Raw genomic sequence first — 17937 nt, 5'->3', positions numbered from 1 at the left:
GGTTACACCTGGTTGTAGGATCTATTAACTGTTACCGTAACACTCATTTTCCAATTTAATTTTAGAGTGGACAAACCGACTAAAAATAATAACATTCTGATTTTTAATCACAAATATGATGCACGGAATACTTCATGTTCCTCGATCCATAGCTATGTAACTGACTTTGGCCTCCTTTATAATCCCCTCCTCCCAAAAATAAACTAGGGTTTTAATTACCTTATATTAGGGCACTAGCAACCCTACAATATACCAAAGTGATCGAGATCGAAAACAATTTTCTTCTTGATTCACATCGATCATGGACTATAGTTCCGATGATTCTCGTAATTCTGATATGGGGCGGACGCAGGAGATTTTAGTAGGGGGCACCCAAAAAAAAATTAATCTGATAAATAAATATTTTCGATTTTTTCCCCTTAAACTAATGTTGTATAAAGTAAAAGTGAAAAATAATTGATCGGGGTTATTTTGTAATCTGATAAATAATATATTATTTTGAATTTAAAATAAATGTAGTTATAGTTAATGATAAATAAGATCTTGTATTATAAGTTATATTACTTTCTAATACAAATATAAACAATAAACACAAGTGGCTCAATGGTTAATAAGTTAATCTACTACCTTGAGGTCTAAGGCTCGAATCCCATAACGAATCGAACCTGGCACCTTACCTGATGCATTGATCACACAAATATTACCTCGATTGTCCACCGACGACGCCCTTAAAACTCAACTCTTGTCGAAACAATGGCGTTATGCTTGGACTTCAATCCCCGAACTTTGTTTCATGCTAATTATAATACGAGTAATAATGAATTCATTACCAAAGTTCTAACGCGGTATCAAGGGCAACTTAAGAGTCTTTCATTGCTCAGAATTGAAGGTTACAACGGGCTTGAACCGCCGACCGATTTCTGGGTACAATGTGCGCTTAATAAGCGAATTGAAGTGCTTGTTCTCGAAGTTCATGGAAAATCGTATTCTTTGCCTCATTGTTTTTTTGCTTGTGATAGTTTGAGGGAATTTAGCCTTAGTGCTTGGAAATTCGATTTGAGTTCTTCGCTTTTTTTGGAAATTGAAGAGTTTATGGATTCTTAGTACCTAAGAGGGAAAGGGGGTGAATTAGGTACTGTTTTAAAAATTTTAACTAAACTTAATTGATTTAAGTTAGTCAAATGAAATGATATCTCAAGTATCTAACAAACACCCCTTTTAAATGAAAGTTAAAAGGCGTATTGTTGAACTGACTAGAGCAACATTGACAGACTGTTACTAGTTGGCTTTGCAAATGTTGTAAGCAACAGACCAAACCGCCAGTATCGCAGACTGTTCTGCTCAAGAACAATAAATGAGTTTAACTGAAAATTTAAACTTAATCTTTATTGTTTTAAAGTAAGTTGATTGACAATATGAATGTTAAATGGTTACATCAAATAAATTGAATGATTAAGAGTGTATCACGATTGCCAAAGTAAGTTGTTAAAATCAGGAAGCGACATTTGTTCTGACTGTTACTTGTTTGTCTTAGCAAGTGAAGTAAAAGCTACAGACCAGAAGTAACAGTATTCAGGACTGTCGCTAGCTAAAACGTGAATGAAGAACAAATAAAATAAATTGCTGCGGAATTAAAAGCGAAAAGAAACACAACACAACGATTTTGAATTGGTTCGGCCGACACTCTAAAGGCCTACGTCCAATCTTCTTTTATTGATAAGTGAAGTAATCTACTCCGACCACTTTAAAACACTAACAACAAAAGGACCAACAACCTACTCCGGTTGTGACACGAGTTCTAAGACTACTCCGTCTATGAACTCTACACTCTAACTAGAATGTTTACAAACCAAGTTTCCTTAGACTGATTCTTTAAAAAGAATTGAGAAGGACAACTTATTGGTACAAACGATTTCTAGATGAGAGAGTACAATACTTTGAAGTAACAGTGATTTCGACTGACACACTTGAAGACTTAGAAGATTTTTTGCAAAGAAAATTTCGAGTTCTTAAAAACTGATTTTGCAAAAACACTTTGATTTCTCTGGAAAAGTCTTGCTTTCAAAGTGAAGAGAAGGGTTCCTTTTGTAGAGGAAGCACATAAGAGGAGGCAAGCTAGGGTTTGTGAGTCAAAGCATTTGAAAAGAAACAAAGACTTTAACTTTCCCATGTTTGCACCAAATGGGTAATCCTTTAAAAGGTGAAATAAGAAAAGAAGGTTTGTAAGGCACCCAAAGAAGGTTTGTTTTCAGAATATTAACATGTGAACCAAGCAAAAGAGGACAACCCTTAAAAGACCATTTTGGAAAGAAATAAGTTTTGCTTTCATAAAGTAAGGGAAAGTCTTTTTACTATTTCGGAGAAAGCCTTTTAGGATATTCAAATGGCATATTCTTTTCAAAGACCACCCTTCATATATTTCAAACTTAAAACTCTATTTTAAATCTGATGAATAAAAGCTCATTTTAATAAGAGTGAAATATTCACGATGAAAGATTTGTTTCAAGTGTAACGGGTCAAACGTGACAGTCAGGCACACTGTTACTCGTGAAGAGTAACGGTATGCTTGACTGTTACCATTACATGTATTCTACCCTTTCATCTTTACATAGGTTGACAAAAGGACTCTAAATCTTGGGTAACAAATTATCAACCATTCTTGACTTTGACATTGATTAATTCTTGCTTGAGGAGGTTGTATTATTCCTGAAATGGTAAACTTAGAAACACGATTAAATTGGGCATGTCATCATCAACAAATATTTCCTAACAGAAATTATTGAAGAAATTGAGCTTAACATTTGTAAAGAACTTGTTTAATGAAAAGATTCATAAGATTATTGAGGGTAGTCCGGAATTGGATTCGTTTATTTTGTCACATTGTGAGGGGTTTAGTCGGATTATCGTTTCTTCTGGTAGTAAGTTAAGAGATCTTGTGATCAAATATGGTGGCGAAAACCAAGACAATAATGGAAAGGATAAACACAATGAATTGTTAAAGATTTCGGGTCCTAGTATTAAATGAATTTTTTGGTTAATTAGCGTAAATTAGCAAAATAATTGGGGAATTAGCGTCCGTTTTAAACTATTTTGCCCCCATGGTGTCCACGTCATCACTTTTATTTTATTTTCGAATTTTTATGTGAAGCCGATAAGAATCTTAGCGGCTTGTATCCATACCATTTTTGTAATATCAAGTGGAAGTTATTCACCTCAATATGGTTGAAGACGTCTCCTAAAGGAATAGAACCAGAATTTGATTTCACGTTGAACTTTTGCCGCCACAGATTTTTTATGCGCTTATATTTTTCGTCTTTGGCACCAGGCATATGTCCAGTAGGTACTATTTCCATCTCCCTCTCACCAATAAGTAACATGAAACAGTCATAGACATCGTACTTCGTAACCATAAACTCCTTCAACTCCGACGCCCTGAAAACTTAAGAACCATCACTGAAAGCGTCGAGAAATTCAGGAACATGTGAAAGCGGGAAAGTTCTAAGTTTAAGATGAAGCAGCCCCCAAAATCCAATCCTCTGTACAGCGGCTCGTTGAGCATTGTTAAGCTTACTAATAAGCTTGAGAAGCCTGTTGGGGCCACACTTAACGGAAACAGTAGGGGTAGTTTGTGGTTGTTCTTCGTTTACGGGTTGTTCTTCATCGGATGCCATCTGAATCAGGTAAAAAATTACAAAATTTATGCACAATATCGGTCCCCCTATAACAGTTATAGACTTAACACACTAACACTCCAACTATATTCAGGTTTACACTTTCAGTTTCTACACATTTACATTTACACTTTCAGATGCTTCACATTTACACTTACAGCTTCTTCACATTTACACTTACAGCTTCCTCAAAAATTACACTTCCAGTTTATTCAGATTTACACTTCCCCTATATTCACATTTACACTTTCAGATGCTTCACATTTACACTTCTAATTTATTTGTTTACATTTAAGATTTACACTTCCAATTTACACAACTACTCTTCATTTCCGTCAACACACTTGTTTATATTTACACTTCCCCTATCGTCACATTTACACTTTGTTTTCCATCACATATACATTTACAGTCTCAATTGCATCACATTTATTTACATTGCACTTCCCCTATCGTCACATTTACACTTTGTTTTCCATCACATATACATTTACAGTCTCAATTGCATCACATTTGTTTACATTTACACTTCCCCTATTGTCACATTTACACTTTGTTGTCCATCACATTTACATTTACAATCTCAATTGCATCACATTTGTTTACATTTACACTTCCCCTATCGTCACATTTACACTTTGTTTTCCATTACATTTACATTTACACTCTCAATTACATCACGTTTACACTCCCCATTTGTTCACATTTACACTTGTCAATTTATTACATTTACACTTTCCATATTGCCACATTTACACTTTGTGATCCATCACATTTACACTTTGTGATCGATCACATTTAGACTCCTCGTAAACAGCTCGATTAAAACCCTAACAATTACATTCACACAACACATCAGTTCAGATTTACACTATCAATTTAATTAGTAATTGATACTTTTTAAAATACATCTAACCCACTTAGAATTAAATTCTAGCATGCTAATGAATTAAGATGTTTATGGATAATCAAATAGAATAAAAATCAATTAAATTTATGCATGTTAATACAATCATAATCTCAGAAATACCAAAATAGAACAATGAAATGATAAAAAAGGAATGAAACCCGTATATCATTAAGACTTAAGGAAAATCTACATATTAAAAAATTACAACAAAGAAAGGAATAAAGGCTGATCAAAAAATTACCTTCAAACTGGAAATGGGAATGAATGAGGTAAAGAAAAAAGTTACAGATATAGGACGGTTTGAATGGGAATAAAAATAGAGCAGAAATGGAATTGTTGTGTTTGGTAGTGAAATGTGGAAAAGAAAGATGAAGAAATGTGGAAATGTGTAGAATTGGGACGGTTTTTTTGAAATTATTAGAGGAAGAGTTGTATGAGAGAGTGGAGGGAAGTTGAATAACGTGCATTGACTGATGGAGGAACATACATGCAGAAATGTACAGTAAGTCTAACCCCCTAAGGAGAGAGGTAAATACTCTACACATTATTATAATCTTATAAGTTGCTTTTTGGTGTAATCTTAACCATCCACTCTCATAATCTAAGAGCTCTAAATGGGACTTTTGGACTCAATGAATTAACATGGACTCATTAGATCTCATTTCTATATATATATATATATATATATATATATATAGAGAGAGAGAGAGGCAAGATCCGGTGAGAACGATCATTCAGTGAGAACGGTGAGAACGGACACTAACAACCACTCAATTACACTCATACTGTATATAATTATAGATCAGGGACTTAGCATCATAAAACAACAATCAACCGAACTCACTCATAATTCATAACTTCACTCTTACCCCGACCTACCTGACGCCGACACAACAACTCCGGCAACCACCAACATACTGACGCCGGAGCTCCGCCATGAATCTCATCGGCGTTCGATTGCCAGGTTCACCTTCGCTCCTTTTTCTTACCTTCTCCTTTTTCGCACCTTAATTAATCTCATCGCCGGCGTGCTAATCGTACCAGCACCATCACAATTAGAGTCATCTTCGACCTATTTGACTCGAAATTTTGCAACAATGTCTTTCGTGTGGTAATTTGTTTCAATTTCTTCTTCGTTTTTGTACAAATATGTGATTTAAATCACAATTTTTTTTATAAATGAGATCTATTGTGGTAATGGAGGATCGTTGGCATAGTACGATTTGATATTTGACCGATTTTTGGGTTGTGGTGCAGAGAGGAAGGTGCTCGGCGCGGTGGTTTCAGGGTAGTCGTGCGACAACTGTTGGTATATTGTGTTTATGACAATGGTGGTTACAATCAAAGTGTCCAACATCTGATGCAAGCACTTTGAATAAACAGTAGTAATATAGTGTATCTACTCCTACAAACGATGTATCTCAAAGCATTTTCAATGTATCTAGGAACAATTTTGGTGTATTAATGGTAGGTACATCAAAAAAGTTTGTAGATACATAACAAAATGGTGTAGATACATGTTTTTAAGAGCCGATGATGAGTGTCGCCAGTGGTGGTGAACGGCAATGAGAAGGTTTGCCGGTGCGTAAAATTGGAAATGTTCGATGGAAGCAAGTGAGGAAGAAAAAAACGAGAGAGGTAGACAGGAAATGCGACAATTTCTGTGGCCACGGTGGTTGTCGGTGGAAGGTGGTCGTGCTTGGATGGTGGCTGGTAGGCATCAGTTGCCGGCGATGGCATTGTCGTTTGGGGTTGGTGATGGGTGGTGGCCGGAATGAAACTTTGGGTGGCGCCGACACAGTGCGAGACTCACGGTGGCGACGATGACGGGGTTGGTGATGGGTGTGTCAGGGAGTTACTGAGTTATTGTGTCAAACGGTGATGAGAGATGTAAATTGTGTGGGGTGAGTTTGTGCGAGGGACCCAGACGAGAGAAATGATGATAATGGGTCAACGAGATTGTTTTTTATTTATTTTTGGAATTAATCAGTCAATGATATGCGTTAATATAAGGGTATATTAAGACCGTTCTCACCGTTCTCACCGAGTGTTCGTTCTCACCGGATCCTAAATCTATATATATATATATATATATATATATATATATATATATATATATATAAGATATGCATGAGAAAAGGTTAGAAAAAATAATAAAACAAACTTTATTATTCAGATTTTTGGATTACAAACAAATAAAAATTTCATAAAGTTTTCTCTTGTTTCTTGCCTTAGAACAAGAGGGAACTTTGGTGTATTATCCTACGGAAGATTTTTTGTAACCTAAAGGCGTAATAGGGTAGAAATAATTTCTAAAAAAAGCGATACATTACGTGATCTTCAAGCTATCCAAGTTCGATTTGTCAAATATACCCTATACAACTAAACAATTTATATAGCCAATCTTGTAATTTTTTTTTGATCGAGGACCACAGATTACTCAAGGATCGTCCAAGCACCTTGTCCCAGATGATCAAGGTTGTACAGGTGGGCACGACGGTCAACATGACTAGTTTCTTGCGCATAAGAATGATAAGCAAAGTGCAGGTAACACAACTGGAGATAGCAATGGAAGGTGAAGTTGATATAGTTGTGACATAGAGACCTGTCATAAATGTCACAAGTGTTGCAAGAAACGATGTTTGGAGTAAAAACACACTTACGTCTAGGAGTAATATTGTGTCTTTTTTGCAAGTAGTTGTCATGATCCACAAGAGACAAAAGAGAACCATCACGGACGAGTACAGTGCCACCATGTCGGCCACCATGAACACCTTAAATATTGCCTTTTGTAGTAGGAGTGGGGCTCCGTTTTTCGCATCTAACCCTCCCGGTACGGTGAATGCTGCAGTGAATGTTATGGTTGCTAATAAAGCTGCTATTACACCAATTGTATTTGCATACTCTCCTATCTTTGTTGTTGGGACTCCGTACAAACTTCGATGCCCAAATAGATGATTTTTCTCAGATAGGTATTTCTCAAACTATTTGAAAACAAAAATCCAAAATTAACATTCAAGCTCAAATTACATCAAAACATTACAAATGGTACTCTATAATTAGTACTTGCTCCGAGTCCATCTCATCTAAATCAAAGGTAACAGTTATTTTATCACACTTGTCGAGTCACGTTTTACAACGTAAATATCTTTAGTTACACATTATTAAAAATTATAAAAATTTAATATTCTTGTAGCATTCATGACAATAAATCAAATAAGATCTCATATGACTATATTTTGTCTTATAAATTAAGAGTAACATTAAAGATCCTTTACGACCATGAATAGTGCTAAAAAGTAAAGTAAGTGTTACCTTTGTTTTGTTTTATGTAACTGAGGCTAAGAGACGAATTTTAATAGCAAAAGTTTTGAATTTATTAGCATAATTATATATAGTGAGTAGTTACCTCGTAAGGAAGGTGCTCAACTGATCCAATCAAATCATAACACGAAAAACCGTCATTGTTTTTCACTTCCAAAACATTGCTCCACATATCCTCATCCCCGAATTGAATAAAAATTTGTGCAAGACTAAAGTGTTGATTCGCAATAGCAAGATGAAGAGCTGTATTTCCATCATTGTCCTTCCTTGTAATTATTCTTGTAATACGATGACTATCATTAATTGCCTCCATATAATCAAATAAGTCCTTAATGATAAATGATAAAGAGACTTCATTGTCGAGACGTTGGTTTACTAAAAAATGCCACATTGTCCTCCCTTTATAATCAGCAATTCCCAAGCACCGAGGGAACTGTAAATAGAGTTCTTTAAATGTGTCAGTACGAAAATCTTGAGCCGCGATAAGTAAGGGGGTGAGACCATCCCCGTCTTGCATATAAGGCAGATCGGCATTTGCGTTGATCAGGCAGCTTGTCAACTCGTTAATATATCGAAATTGACCATTCCCGTCTGGAAGTAATAATTTTGGGAAGTTAGCAAGGTTGTCTGACAAATCAACCCATTTGATTCTCGTTCGTTTCACTGTAAAGAATAAAGAGTAGAGATTACCATCACAAGAGGCCAGAATATGAAGAGGCGTCTGAAGACGATTGTTGACATAGCCAGCCACCTCGTCATCAATTTCTAGCAACTTCATAGCAGCATCGAAATTTCTGAATCTGACCGCAATATGAAGTGGTGTATCGCCTTTGAGATTCTTCAGTTTCCATGGTGGGTAGTAGACCCCGGCTCTGGCATCAACCCCTGCCTCTTCTCGCACCTTGTCGAAATAATTACAGCTAAACTCCAGTAATCTTTCTGAATTATAATTATTTTCCACAAGTATATGAATAGGGGTATCACCGTTATAGTCCTTTTGACTGATGAGTAAGGGTAATTTTTGTATTGCTTGTCTGATGAAGTATTCAGCTTTTTGTATTGCTGGTATGATGATGTCTCCAGCTTCGTCAATTATGTGCTCCCTGTATTGCATTAATATATGAAGGATGTTGCCTCCCTTGGGTGTTCGCGAAACCAAGAAATGTGTTCCTAAGGAGACCAGTTTTTCGTTAAGGAATGCGACATTTCCTTCTTTTGCAGCTTCACGTTCTGTTTTCGTCAATTTTCTCCTATCTTCTATCGGCCTCTCTATAAATCTCATCTATATTCACCAATGATACGTAATATAAATTGTTCAAATGTACAAAGTAAACTGAACTGAACTGAACTGAACTGCAATGAATCAACTCAATTACCTCTTCAAGTTGTCGTACCAAAGTCCATGCTGAGACACCACTTTGATTCTTTATTCCAATTTTTGCGGAATATCTTAAAAGGACTTCAACCATGTTCCTGTCGCGATTCCTAGCAGCGAGGTGTAAAGGTGTATCTCCTTGATGGTTCTTAATATTTCTAAGAGCATATACTTGTGGAATACGTAGCAACTCTAGGCTTTGCTCGTAACTTGCGACCTGATGGTTTGTGAGGCGATGCAAGATGGTTTGGCCAGACCCCTTGTCATGGACCTCTGCAGCCTTGGGACAGCTAGCCAACATGGCTTTAATAACTGGAATGCAATAAGCGGGTTTGAGAGATGTGGCTCGATGAAGTGGAGTTGCACCATCTGCATCTTCCCAGCATGTAACTGAACTATCTATTTGTAACAGCAGTTCCATAATAGGCCAGATATCCGATCCAGGTCCATACGTTTCTGGTATTTAAGATTCATAATTAATAGTTGTTCGATTGATACATTAAACAAAAATTCATACTCCATATAAAATTTCAATTCACATATAACTTCGCGAAAGTGGTAATTGACCCCTTACTTAGCATAATTGTGACATTAAACCTTAAGTTTAGATTGGGGTAGTGATTAGCCCCCACAAGTTAAACAAAAAGTAAATTAAACATCTTTACCCAAATCTCATGAGAAATTCAATATATCATACATAAAAATTGAAATTGACTATACTTTTTACAAAATATAACAGTCAAAATAAAATAAAATAACTAAATCATAGTCTAAAATAAAATAAAATGAATTAACATAGTCAGAGAAGATTTGAAATTATTTTATAAAAAATCAAAAATTTTAATTTTTAAGTTTTTTCTTCTAAAAATACTTTAATAAATAACGACTTTCTCAAAAAATATAAAATAAATTTTCATTCTTTCAGAATTTGAAAACATTATTTTTGTTTATATATAAAAAATCCGATCTATTTTTAAAAATAAAACATAACCAATTTCGTTTTTTTACGGTATTAGAAATGAATTTCTCATGAGAATTGAGATATTGATATAAAGCTTAATTTCACTTTTTACAAAAGTTAAGGGGTTTAATCATTTCAGCTTTCTGTAAACTTAAAGGGCTGAAACTCATGATTAGACTAAAAACTAAGGACAAAGTTATTTGGTTCACCGTATTAGCTTTATCGCCACATTTGATATATTAATGGTGCGATGTTTCGAGTTTAACTTAGGGGTGGATAAAAATATACGATACTTTTTTCTTATGCATATATAATACAGATACAAATTTTCATATACCCGATACAAATTTCCTTATATTCCATATTTCCATAGTTCTATATAAACACAGTATTGGATATTAGAGTATAAAATTGAGCTTGGCATTCCTACAATCCGCTTAAACCAAGGTTGAGATGGTTTCTTGACATGATATCAGAGTCATATAACTAAATGGTTACGGGTTCAAATCTCACCTCCCCTCAGTTCTAATGTGGAAGCTTTTTTAAGATGATTTCTATCATTCGATACGTATCGACAAATTGAAACTGGATATATGATTTTTTTTTAAGAAAATGTTTTAAAAAAAAAAAACATAAACCACAATCGTTTGTATACTTTTTAAGTTATTTACTTTTCTACTTTTTAATTCTCTTTCAAGTTATTAAAACAAAGAAAAAAAATTACAAAATTTATACCAGAAATCATATGAGATATACAAATACTAAAATTAAAATTGAATATCTGATATGTTTTTCAAAACCTTATTTGATATTCGGTTTTGCTCACCCCTATTTTAACCGATATAAAACTTTCTAGTAATAAGAGAATAGAAAAATAGACGTGACTGATTTATAAGATGGATTGAAATCAAAAGTAACAAGATAAATGAAAGTTAAAAGCAGAAATTAAATTACCAAAAATATGGTATTGGATAGCAAGATGAAGAAGAGTTTCCTTAGAATGATTCAATACGCGAGCAAGACTACCATCCTTCTCAACCAAATACACGGCTAACGAAACGTTGCCATTCAGAAGCGCAACGTGAGCCGGCGTGTTGTCATCCTTATTCACCACCCTCCACGGGAATACCCTTTCACTGCCACATTGCGTAGTAAAATACTCGTAAAGTTGTTGGACGACAGCCTCGTCCCCAACCTCGGCCGCAATGTGGAGCGGAGTGTTCCCGTAGCAGTTCTGGTCACATATTAGCGACTCGCAGGTTGACGCCTTCCGGAGGCTTTTGAGGGCTTCTTGTATAAAATGGATTTGGTGGTGTTGGGCTGCTATGTGAATTATATTGTTGTTTTGGGAAGTTTTTCTTAGTAATTGCACTTCATTTTTGTTGCTAAAAACGTTAACGTCGCCTACCATTGCTGCGTAGTAGACTTCGTCTTCCATTAATTCCGACATTGACCGTCTTCTTCGCCTTCTTGTTTTTAGAGGTTACGGGAGGCTTGTAGAGAAATCCAAGTCTATGATTACTTACTTTATATGGAGTATTTTCATTCGTTGTAGGCGTAAGATGGATCTAAAAACATATTTATAGTACTAATATACTCATTACTAACCGGATATTATATGAGTTGTTTCAGACCCGTTTCACATTTATGATGACCATCTCAAATATGAGTTTGCATTATTGTATTTGTATATTATGAATTTAAATATTAAGTCAATAGGACTTCATACTTTATTCATGCTATAGAATAATAATAGATGTGCGATCAATGAAAATTGCTTGTCACCTACCTACATGCTTCGTTGACAAAGTGAAGATAACTTAATGAAAAGTTCAATCAATGATAAAATATCGCATTTGACCAATTAGGATCCTTTACATTTCGATCCGTTTTCTATTAACGTTTAAGATTTCCTCTAAAGAAAATCTAACGGTCCACGTTTTACACCGAAAAATAAAGTAAAAACACATAGTATTCTATTATCTTGTAAGAGGAAATTAAACTGGAGAGAATCCGCACTCGTATTATTTTAGTGTAAGACTATCTCTTTTATGTACTAGCGTGACTCAAACTCATATATTAACAATATGAGTAATTGTCAAATCATTATTTGAGATCTTAATTCTACAATAAACTTATAACTGAACGCGCTTCTTCTACTTTTGTTAGATTTATTTTCGATTTTACATATTATTTACTTGAAGATAATCGATTGCCATGGTGTTTATCATTACTTAACATAAGATAACTCATTGTTAACTGGATATACGGGTTGTTCCGACTCATAACCATCTCAAATAAGAAATTCCATTAGGTATTGTATTTGTATATATGAAATTTGATTTAATATTGAGTCAATACGACTTCATACTTTATTCCTGAAATAGAGTAATAGAGATGTGACATAATCACATAATTGTGAACTGCTTGTCATGTACCTACATGCTTCGTTGACAAAGTGAAGATAACGTAACGAAAAGCTCAATCAATGATAAAATATGGCATTAGATTATTTCTTCTATGGGTGTTGTCCAGATCCATATATGTTTTTAAAAATATGCATAATTGTCAAATCATTATTTGAGATCTTAACTCTACAATGACCGAATGTAATTGTTCAATTTTACATATTTCTTACTTGGATTACCTTGGTGTTTTTCATTACTATACTCTTCCTGTCAAAATCATTCATTTACATACCAATATAATCCGTATATACCCTCTCCGATTCACACTAAAGGTAAATTTCATTTTTTGGTGGTCAAAAATCAAAAACTTTGACCAAGAATATCTTAAAATTATGATATTCGGTATGAAAAAATCTCTCAAACAATTTATTTTTTGTACAAAAGATAAATACGGTTAAAATACCGTCTCGAAAATCACCCAAAAATAAGTACAACGCGTCTTGCTTGTGACGGGCTAATCCCGTCACAAGTTAAAGACCTCTCACAAAAAGGGAGAGGGGACAAGGTGGGGCACCCCCCATGTGCTTCCCACTCACCTCTCCATAGGTATTTTGTGAGAGGAAACGGTATCCGTCACAAACTTGTGACGGATATCGTCCGTCTTCGTATCAAATGTAGTAGTTGACTTTCTAATGACAGAAGAAAATGCATGTATCCAACCTGTTATCCAGTTCATCTCGAGTATTTTATTACTTCTTTCGTATTAATTATTTGTTCTTCTTTAATTAAAACACCCCTTACAACAAATATAAAAGGTAAACAAATGAATGAGAATAATATGTACTTCTATAAAAAAAATGTAAAGCTCGTTGAGACAGATGAAGTAAATTGAATTCGTTTTATCATTAGAATATGTACAAGTATATGATTAAATGATTCAAATCTATAGTTATATTTGAAATCAGTTTGTCTTTATTCGAAATAGGGATGATAACTGAGGCTGAAACCAAACTTATCGAAGTAAAAAGTCCGTCTTTAACTAAGTTTTTAAAAACTCGTACGATCCACTAATCAAAAACACATATTCGAACTCACTATTGGTACCCTACTGCTCCGTCTACTAGGCTAATAGTACATTACCATTACATTCTTACGCAACTGAAAGCAATAAGACGGAAATAGAGCGATAAATGGATATGGAATTACGTAAACAATTACTTTGGGCCTTTGGCAACCCAAAATTGCTCAAGGCAAATGAAGCATGAAACAGCAACAACTAAACAAGAATCGGTATACAAATTCTCAACTAAAAACGCATATAGATCTCATTTGAAACGGATTCAAATTTCAAATCATCCCATTTTATTCTCGTAGATGATCTTATCTGTTGGATGTGCGAAACCAAGTAATTCGTGCCAAAGGAGACTACTTTCACCAATGATACAAAATTAAATTGTTGAATTCTACAACGTGAATTGAACTGAACTGCAATGAAATTAATAGAACTGGACTGAAATGATCTCGAGTGAACTGGTCTGAAATGAATAAGACACCGCTCTTATTCTTTATACCAAGTTTCGCGGAAGATCCTAAAAGGACTTGAATCATGTTACTGTCGCGATTCCTAGCAGCAAGGCCTTGAGTTGCTACACATTCCAAAAGTATTTTCTAAGAGCATATAATACTTGTGGAACGTGTAGCAACTATAGGCCTTGCTCGTAGCTTGCCACCTTATGGTTTGTGAGGCGGTGCAAGATGGTCTGCCCAGACTCCTCGTCATAGACCTCAGCAGCCTCGAGGCAGCTAGCCAGCATGGCTTTAATAACCTGAATGCAATAAGTGGGTTCAAGTGATGTGGCTAGCTCGATGAAGTGGAGTTGCGAGTTGCGCCATCTGCATCTTCCAAAAATGATTAACTACGCGATCCAAATGAAAAAACATGGTATTGGATAGCAAGATGTAGCAGAGTCTCCTTAGAATGATTAACTACGCGAGCAAATTAACCCTTCCTAGTTTAGTTTTTTCATTCGCAAGAGTCAGGAATGGAATTTCTGACCACTTGTTTAAGAGATGATAACCCTTACCACTCATACCAACCAGCTTTAGTTGTGTGTTGGGCCTTTTGTTGTTGAATACTCACCTCGTCACAGTCATTTGTTTGCTTTTTTTATATTTTGTCATCTGTATTCTAAATAATACAATGTTTGTAGGTTCTATCTATTTGTGAGTTGTAAGGTGAGCCTACAATACCATTACAATGCAAGACTTTGGAAATTGTTTCATTAAATGAAAGAAGCATACCATGCATTGCCAGATTGTTGCGGAGCGCACACTATTTAGAGAGATTAACCATTGATACGGAACCATTCCAACCTCACCTCGATTATCATGAGGTAATCTATTACTCGTATAATCGTATTACATAATTGTTATACTCCCACTCATTCCTTTTGTTTTCACATTTCTATTTTTTGGTCAATGTTTGTTATCAAAAAGTATTTTCAATAATAAAAAAAAAAGTATATATGCATTTTGAATAATATCGTCAAAGTAGTGTTTCGAAGACCATGTAAAAACAAATGGAAAGAATAGAGAAAATGGGCAATTTACGTTAGTCGACCTCAAATTTACTAAATTGATGTGCACCATGAGCAATTTACGTTAGTCGGCCTCAAATTTACTAAATCAATGCTCATGTTGTTTTGATCAGGTCGAGAACCCAAGCGTGCTCAAAGACTTTAATGGTGAAAACTATTGGAAGTCATCGGAAAGGAAGGCTTTCAAGAATCCATGGCAGCGCCTCAAGGTTGTAGAGTTCATAAGGTTATTCGACATAATGGAGACGAAGTACATGACGGAATTAGCAGACTATGTGCTCCACCATGCTAAGGTCTTGGAGAAATTGGTGTTAAAGGCAGGTGAAGGTACTTACCGACAATCTCGGTCGTCAGATTTACGACATTCAAGTTTGTTTCAAGTAATGCAGAATTTGCTAAGTTGTCCAAGATGTTCGCGTCATGCTAGAGTTTTACTCTTGGAATTTCACACATGATGTTCGGAATACTCCCTTTATCCCAATTGCTAATTTATTAGCTAATCTGTGTTTTATTTTATGAGGGAAATCTCGAACATAAATAACTAACAACTGGGAAAGAGGCAGTAACGGCTTAGGCCATGTTCCCTTGTTTTTCTTAGTCTTGTTATTTCTTCAAGAATTGCAGATTTTGTTTCACTCACAATACTAATTGTTAAATTGTGAAATCATTTTAAATGATGTAGATGATTATGGATAAGTTGTCCAAGATGTTCACGTCATGCAAGAGTTTTTTTTTTTTTTTTTTTTTTTGAAGGTGAATAAAATCATCTTTGCCCCATAATTATTACCACATTTTCCTAATAATTCGTGTTCTTATTCTAATGCTCTTAGAATATGCTTCTTTGTGTACTTAGGCCTTAGCCATCTTTTGCCCAAGGGTTGCATTTTCGGTTTTACTGGCTATTAAGTGTAACGTCTATAAATAATTTGCGGCTGATCTGAAGTTTTCTCAAAGACTGTCTTACACAAAATAGTGCGAGACGGACCATGTAAACATGGTAGACATAGATGGTTATACTCTTACAATAACCGAATGTGAAGGCTGTCACACTAATTTAGTATACCACTGACAAAAAATAAAAATTTGGGAACCAGAAAATTTGTGAGAATAAACAACTATCAGCTTCAAAACTCACATTAATTACTTAAATGGTCACAAAGACAAAAACTATTAAATTCAACAACGGGCCTAAGCCACATCCAAAGGGCCTAAGCCACACTCAAACGGAGGAGAAAGAGTTCACAATATAAGCCCAAAAGGATTTCACTTTAAAACCAATTGGTAATAAAGGGAGTAGCCTTAGAGCATCCGCAAAGGTGAGGCTCCCCATATTTTCTCTTTCATTTTCTTATTCGTCCACCTCATTTTTCACTAACTTTTCCATTTACCCTCCCCAATTCATATCTACATTTATGCAACAATGGGTTCCCCAACACACACCCAAATATATGGGAACCTCCCCAAAAGAACACAAATTATCCTTCTTATTTTTTTGGGGACCTCCTCTATAAATGGCAGAGCCTCTAATTAAGGGGAAGTGTGTGCAATAATAAGGCTCCCCATTTGAGGAGAGAGAGGACATATGGGGAGGCACCTCCCCACCATTGCGGATGCTCTTATATAGTGGAATACTCTTCTCTAATCCTCAACAACATTCCACAAATGAATCAATAGTGGCTATCATCTGAAGGATCCATAAGTAAAGTGATAGTAAGATAGAGTTCAACAAGCATGTTGAGACACCGCTTGAACCATGTTACTGTCGCGATTCCTAGCAGCAAGGCCTAGAGTTGCTACACATTCCAAAAGTATTTCTAAGACCATATACTTGGGGAACGTGTAGCAACTATAGGCCTTGCTCATAGCTTGCCACCCGATGGTTTGTGGGGCGGTGCAAGTTGGTCTGGCCAGACTCCTCGTCATGGACCTCAGCAACCTTGGGGTAGCTAGCCAGCATGGCTTTAATAACCTGAATGCAATAAGCGGGTTCAAGTGATGTGGCTAGCTCGATGACGTGGAGTTGCGCCATCTGCATCTTCCAAAAATGATTAACTACGCGATCCAAATGCTTGTCACCAGGGGCGTCTTAAAACAAGTAGAGGTCCAGTGCGACACGGAAAAATGAGGCCCCAAAATGAATGCACAAGTATATTATACTTCGAGATTTGTATTGAATTTCATTAATAAAAGCTTATAATACGGTGACCAAAAGCGAAGGCCCGGTTCCCACGCCCGTGGTTGCCCGTGACCTTAGACACCCCTGCTTGTCACCTACCAACATGCTACATTTACGGACTAGAGAACAGAGAAAAGTTCAATCCATGATAAATATCGCATGTGAGTGTAAGACTATCTCGTTTCTTTATGTATGCGACTCATACCCATATATTGTTTTAACAATACACGTAATTGTCAAATCATTGTACGTTTTTTGAGATCTTAACTCTACAATGACCGAATGGGATTGTTCTATAAGTGATTTATTTTTTATTTTACATAATCTTTACTTAAAAGAATTGATTGTCACGGTGTTTCTCATTACTCCGTACTTGAAGGTAAAACATATACATAGGTCCAGACCCATTGCCTAGACCACAAATACTATTATACCTCCAAATTCCAATCGTATAATAAGAATTATTTATCGAGCGAGCTTATGTGTAATTTTCCTCAGCTCTTTAAATTTTTTTT

The 17937-nt window shown here is 35.4% G+C and overlaps 1 protein-coding gene across 1 annotated transcript; it reads right to left on the bottom strand.

Moving 5' to 3' along the window:
• Positions 1 to 8540: 8540 nt before the first annotated feature.
• Positions 8541 to 11679, bottom strand: LOC141597544 (uncharacterized). The gene is made up of 4 exons (XM_074418012.1): positions 11196 to 11679; positions 9282 to 9736; positions 8679 to 9187; positions 8541 to 8568 (listed from the first exon to the last, which is right to left on the bottom strand). Exons 1-4 carry the CDS (start codon positions 11677 to 11679, stop codon positions 8541 to 8543), a joined length of 1476 nt encoding a protein of 491 aa, XP_074274113.1.
• Positions 11680 to 17937: the final 6258 nt, after the last annotated feature.

Source organism: Silene latifolia, chromosome 8 (assembly GCF_048544455.1).
Source record: "Silene latifolia isolate original U9 population chromosome 8, ASM4854445v1, whole genome shotgun sequence".
NCBI classification, from domain to species: domain Eukaryota; kingdom Viridiplantae; phylum Streptophyta; class Magnoliopsida; order Caryophyllales; family Caryophyllaceae; genus Silene; species Silene latifolia.
This window is presented reverse-complemented; position numbering and strand designations above follow the sequence as displayed.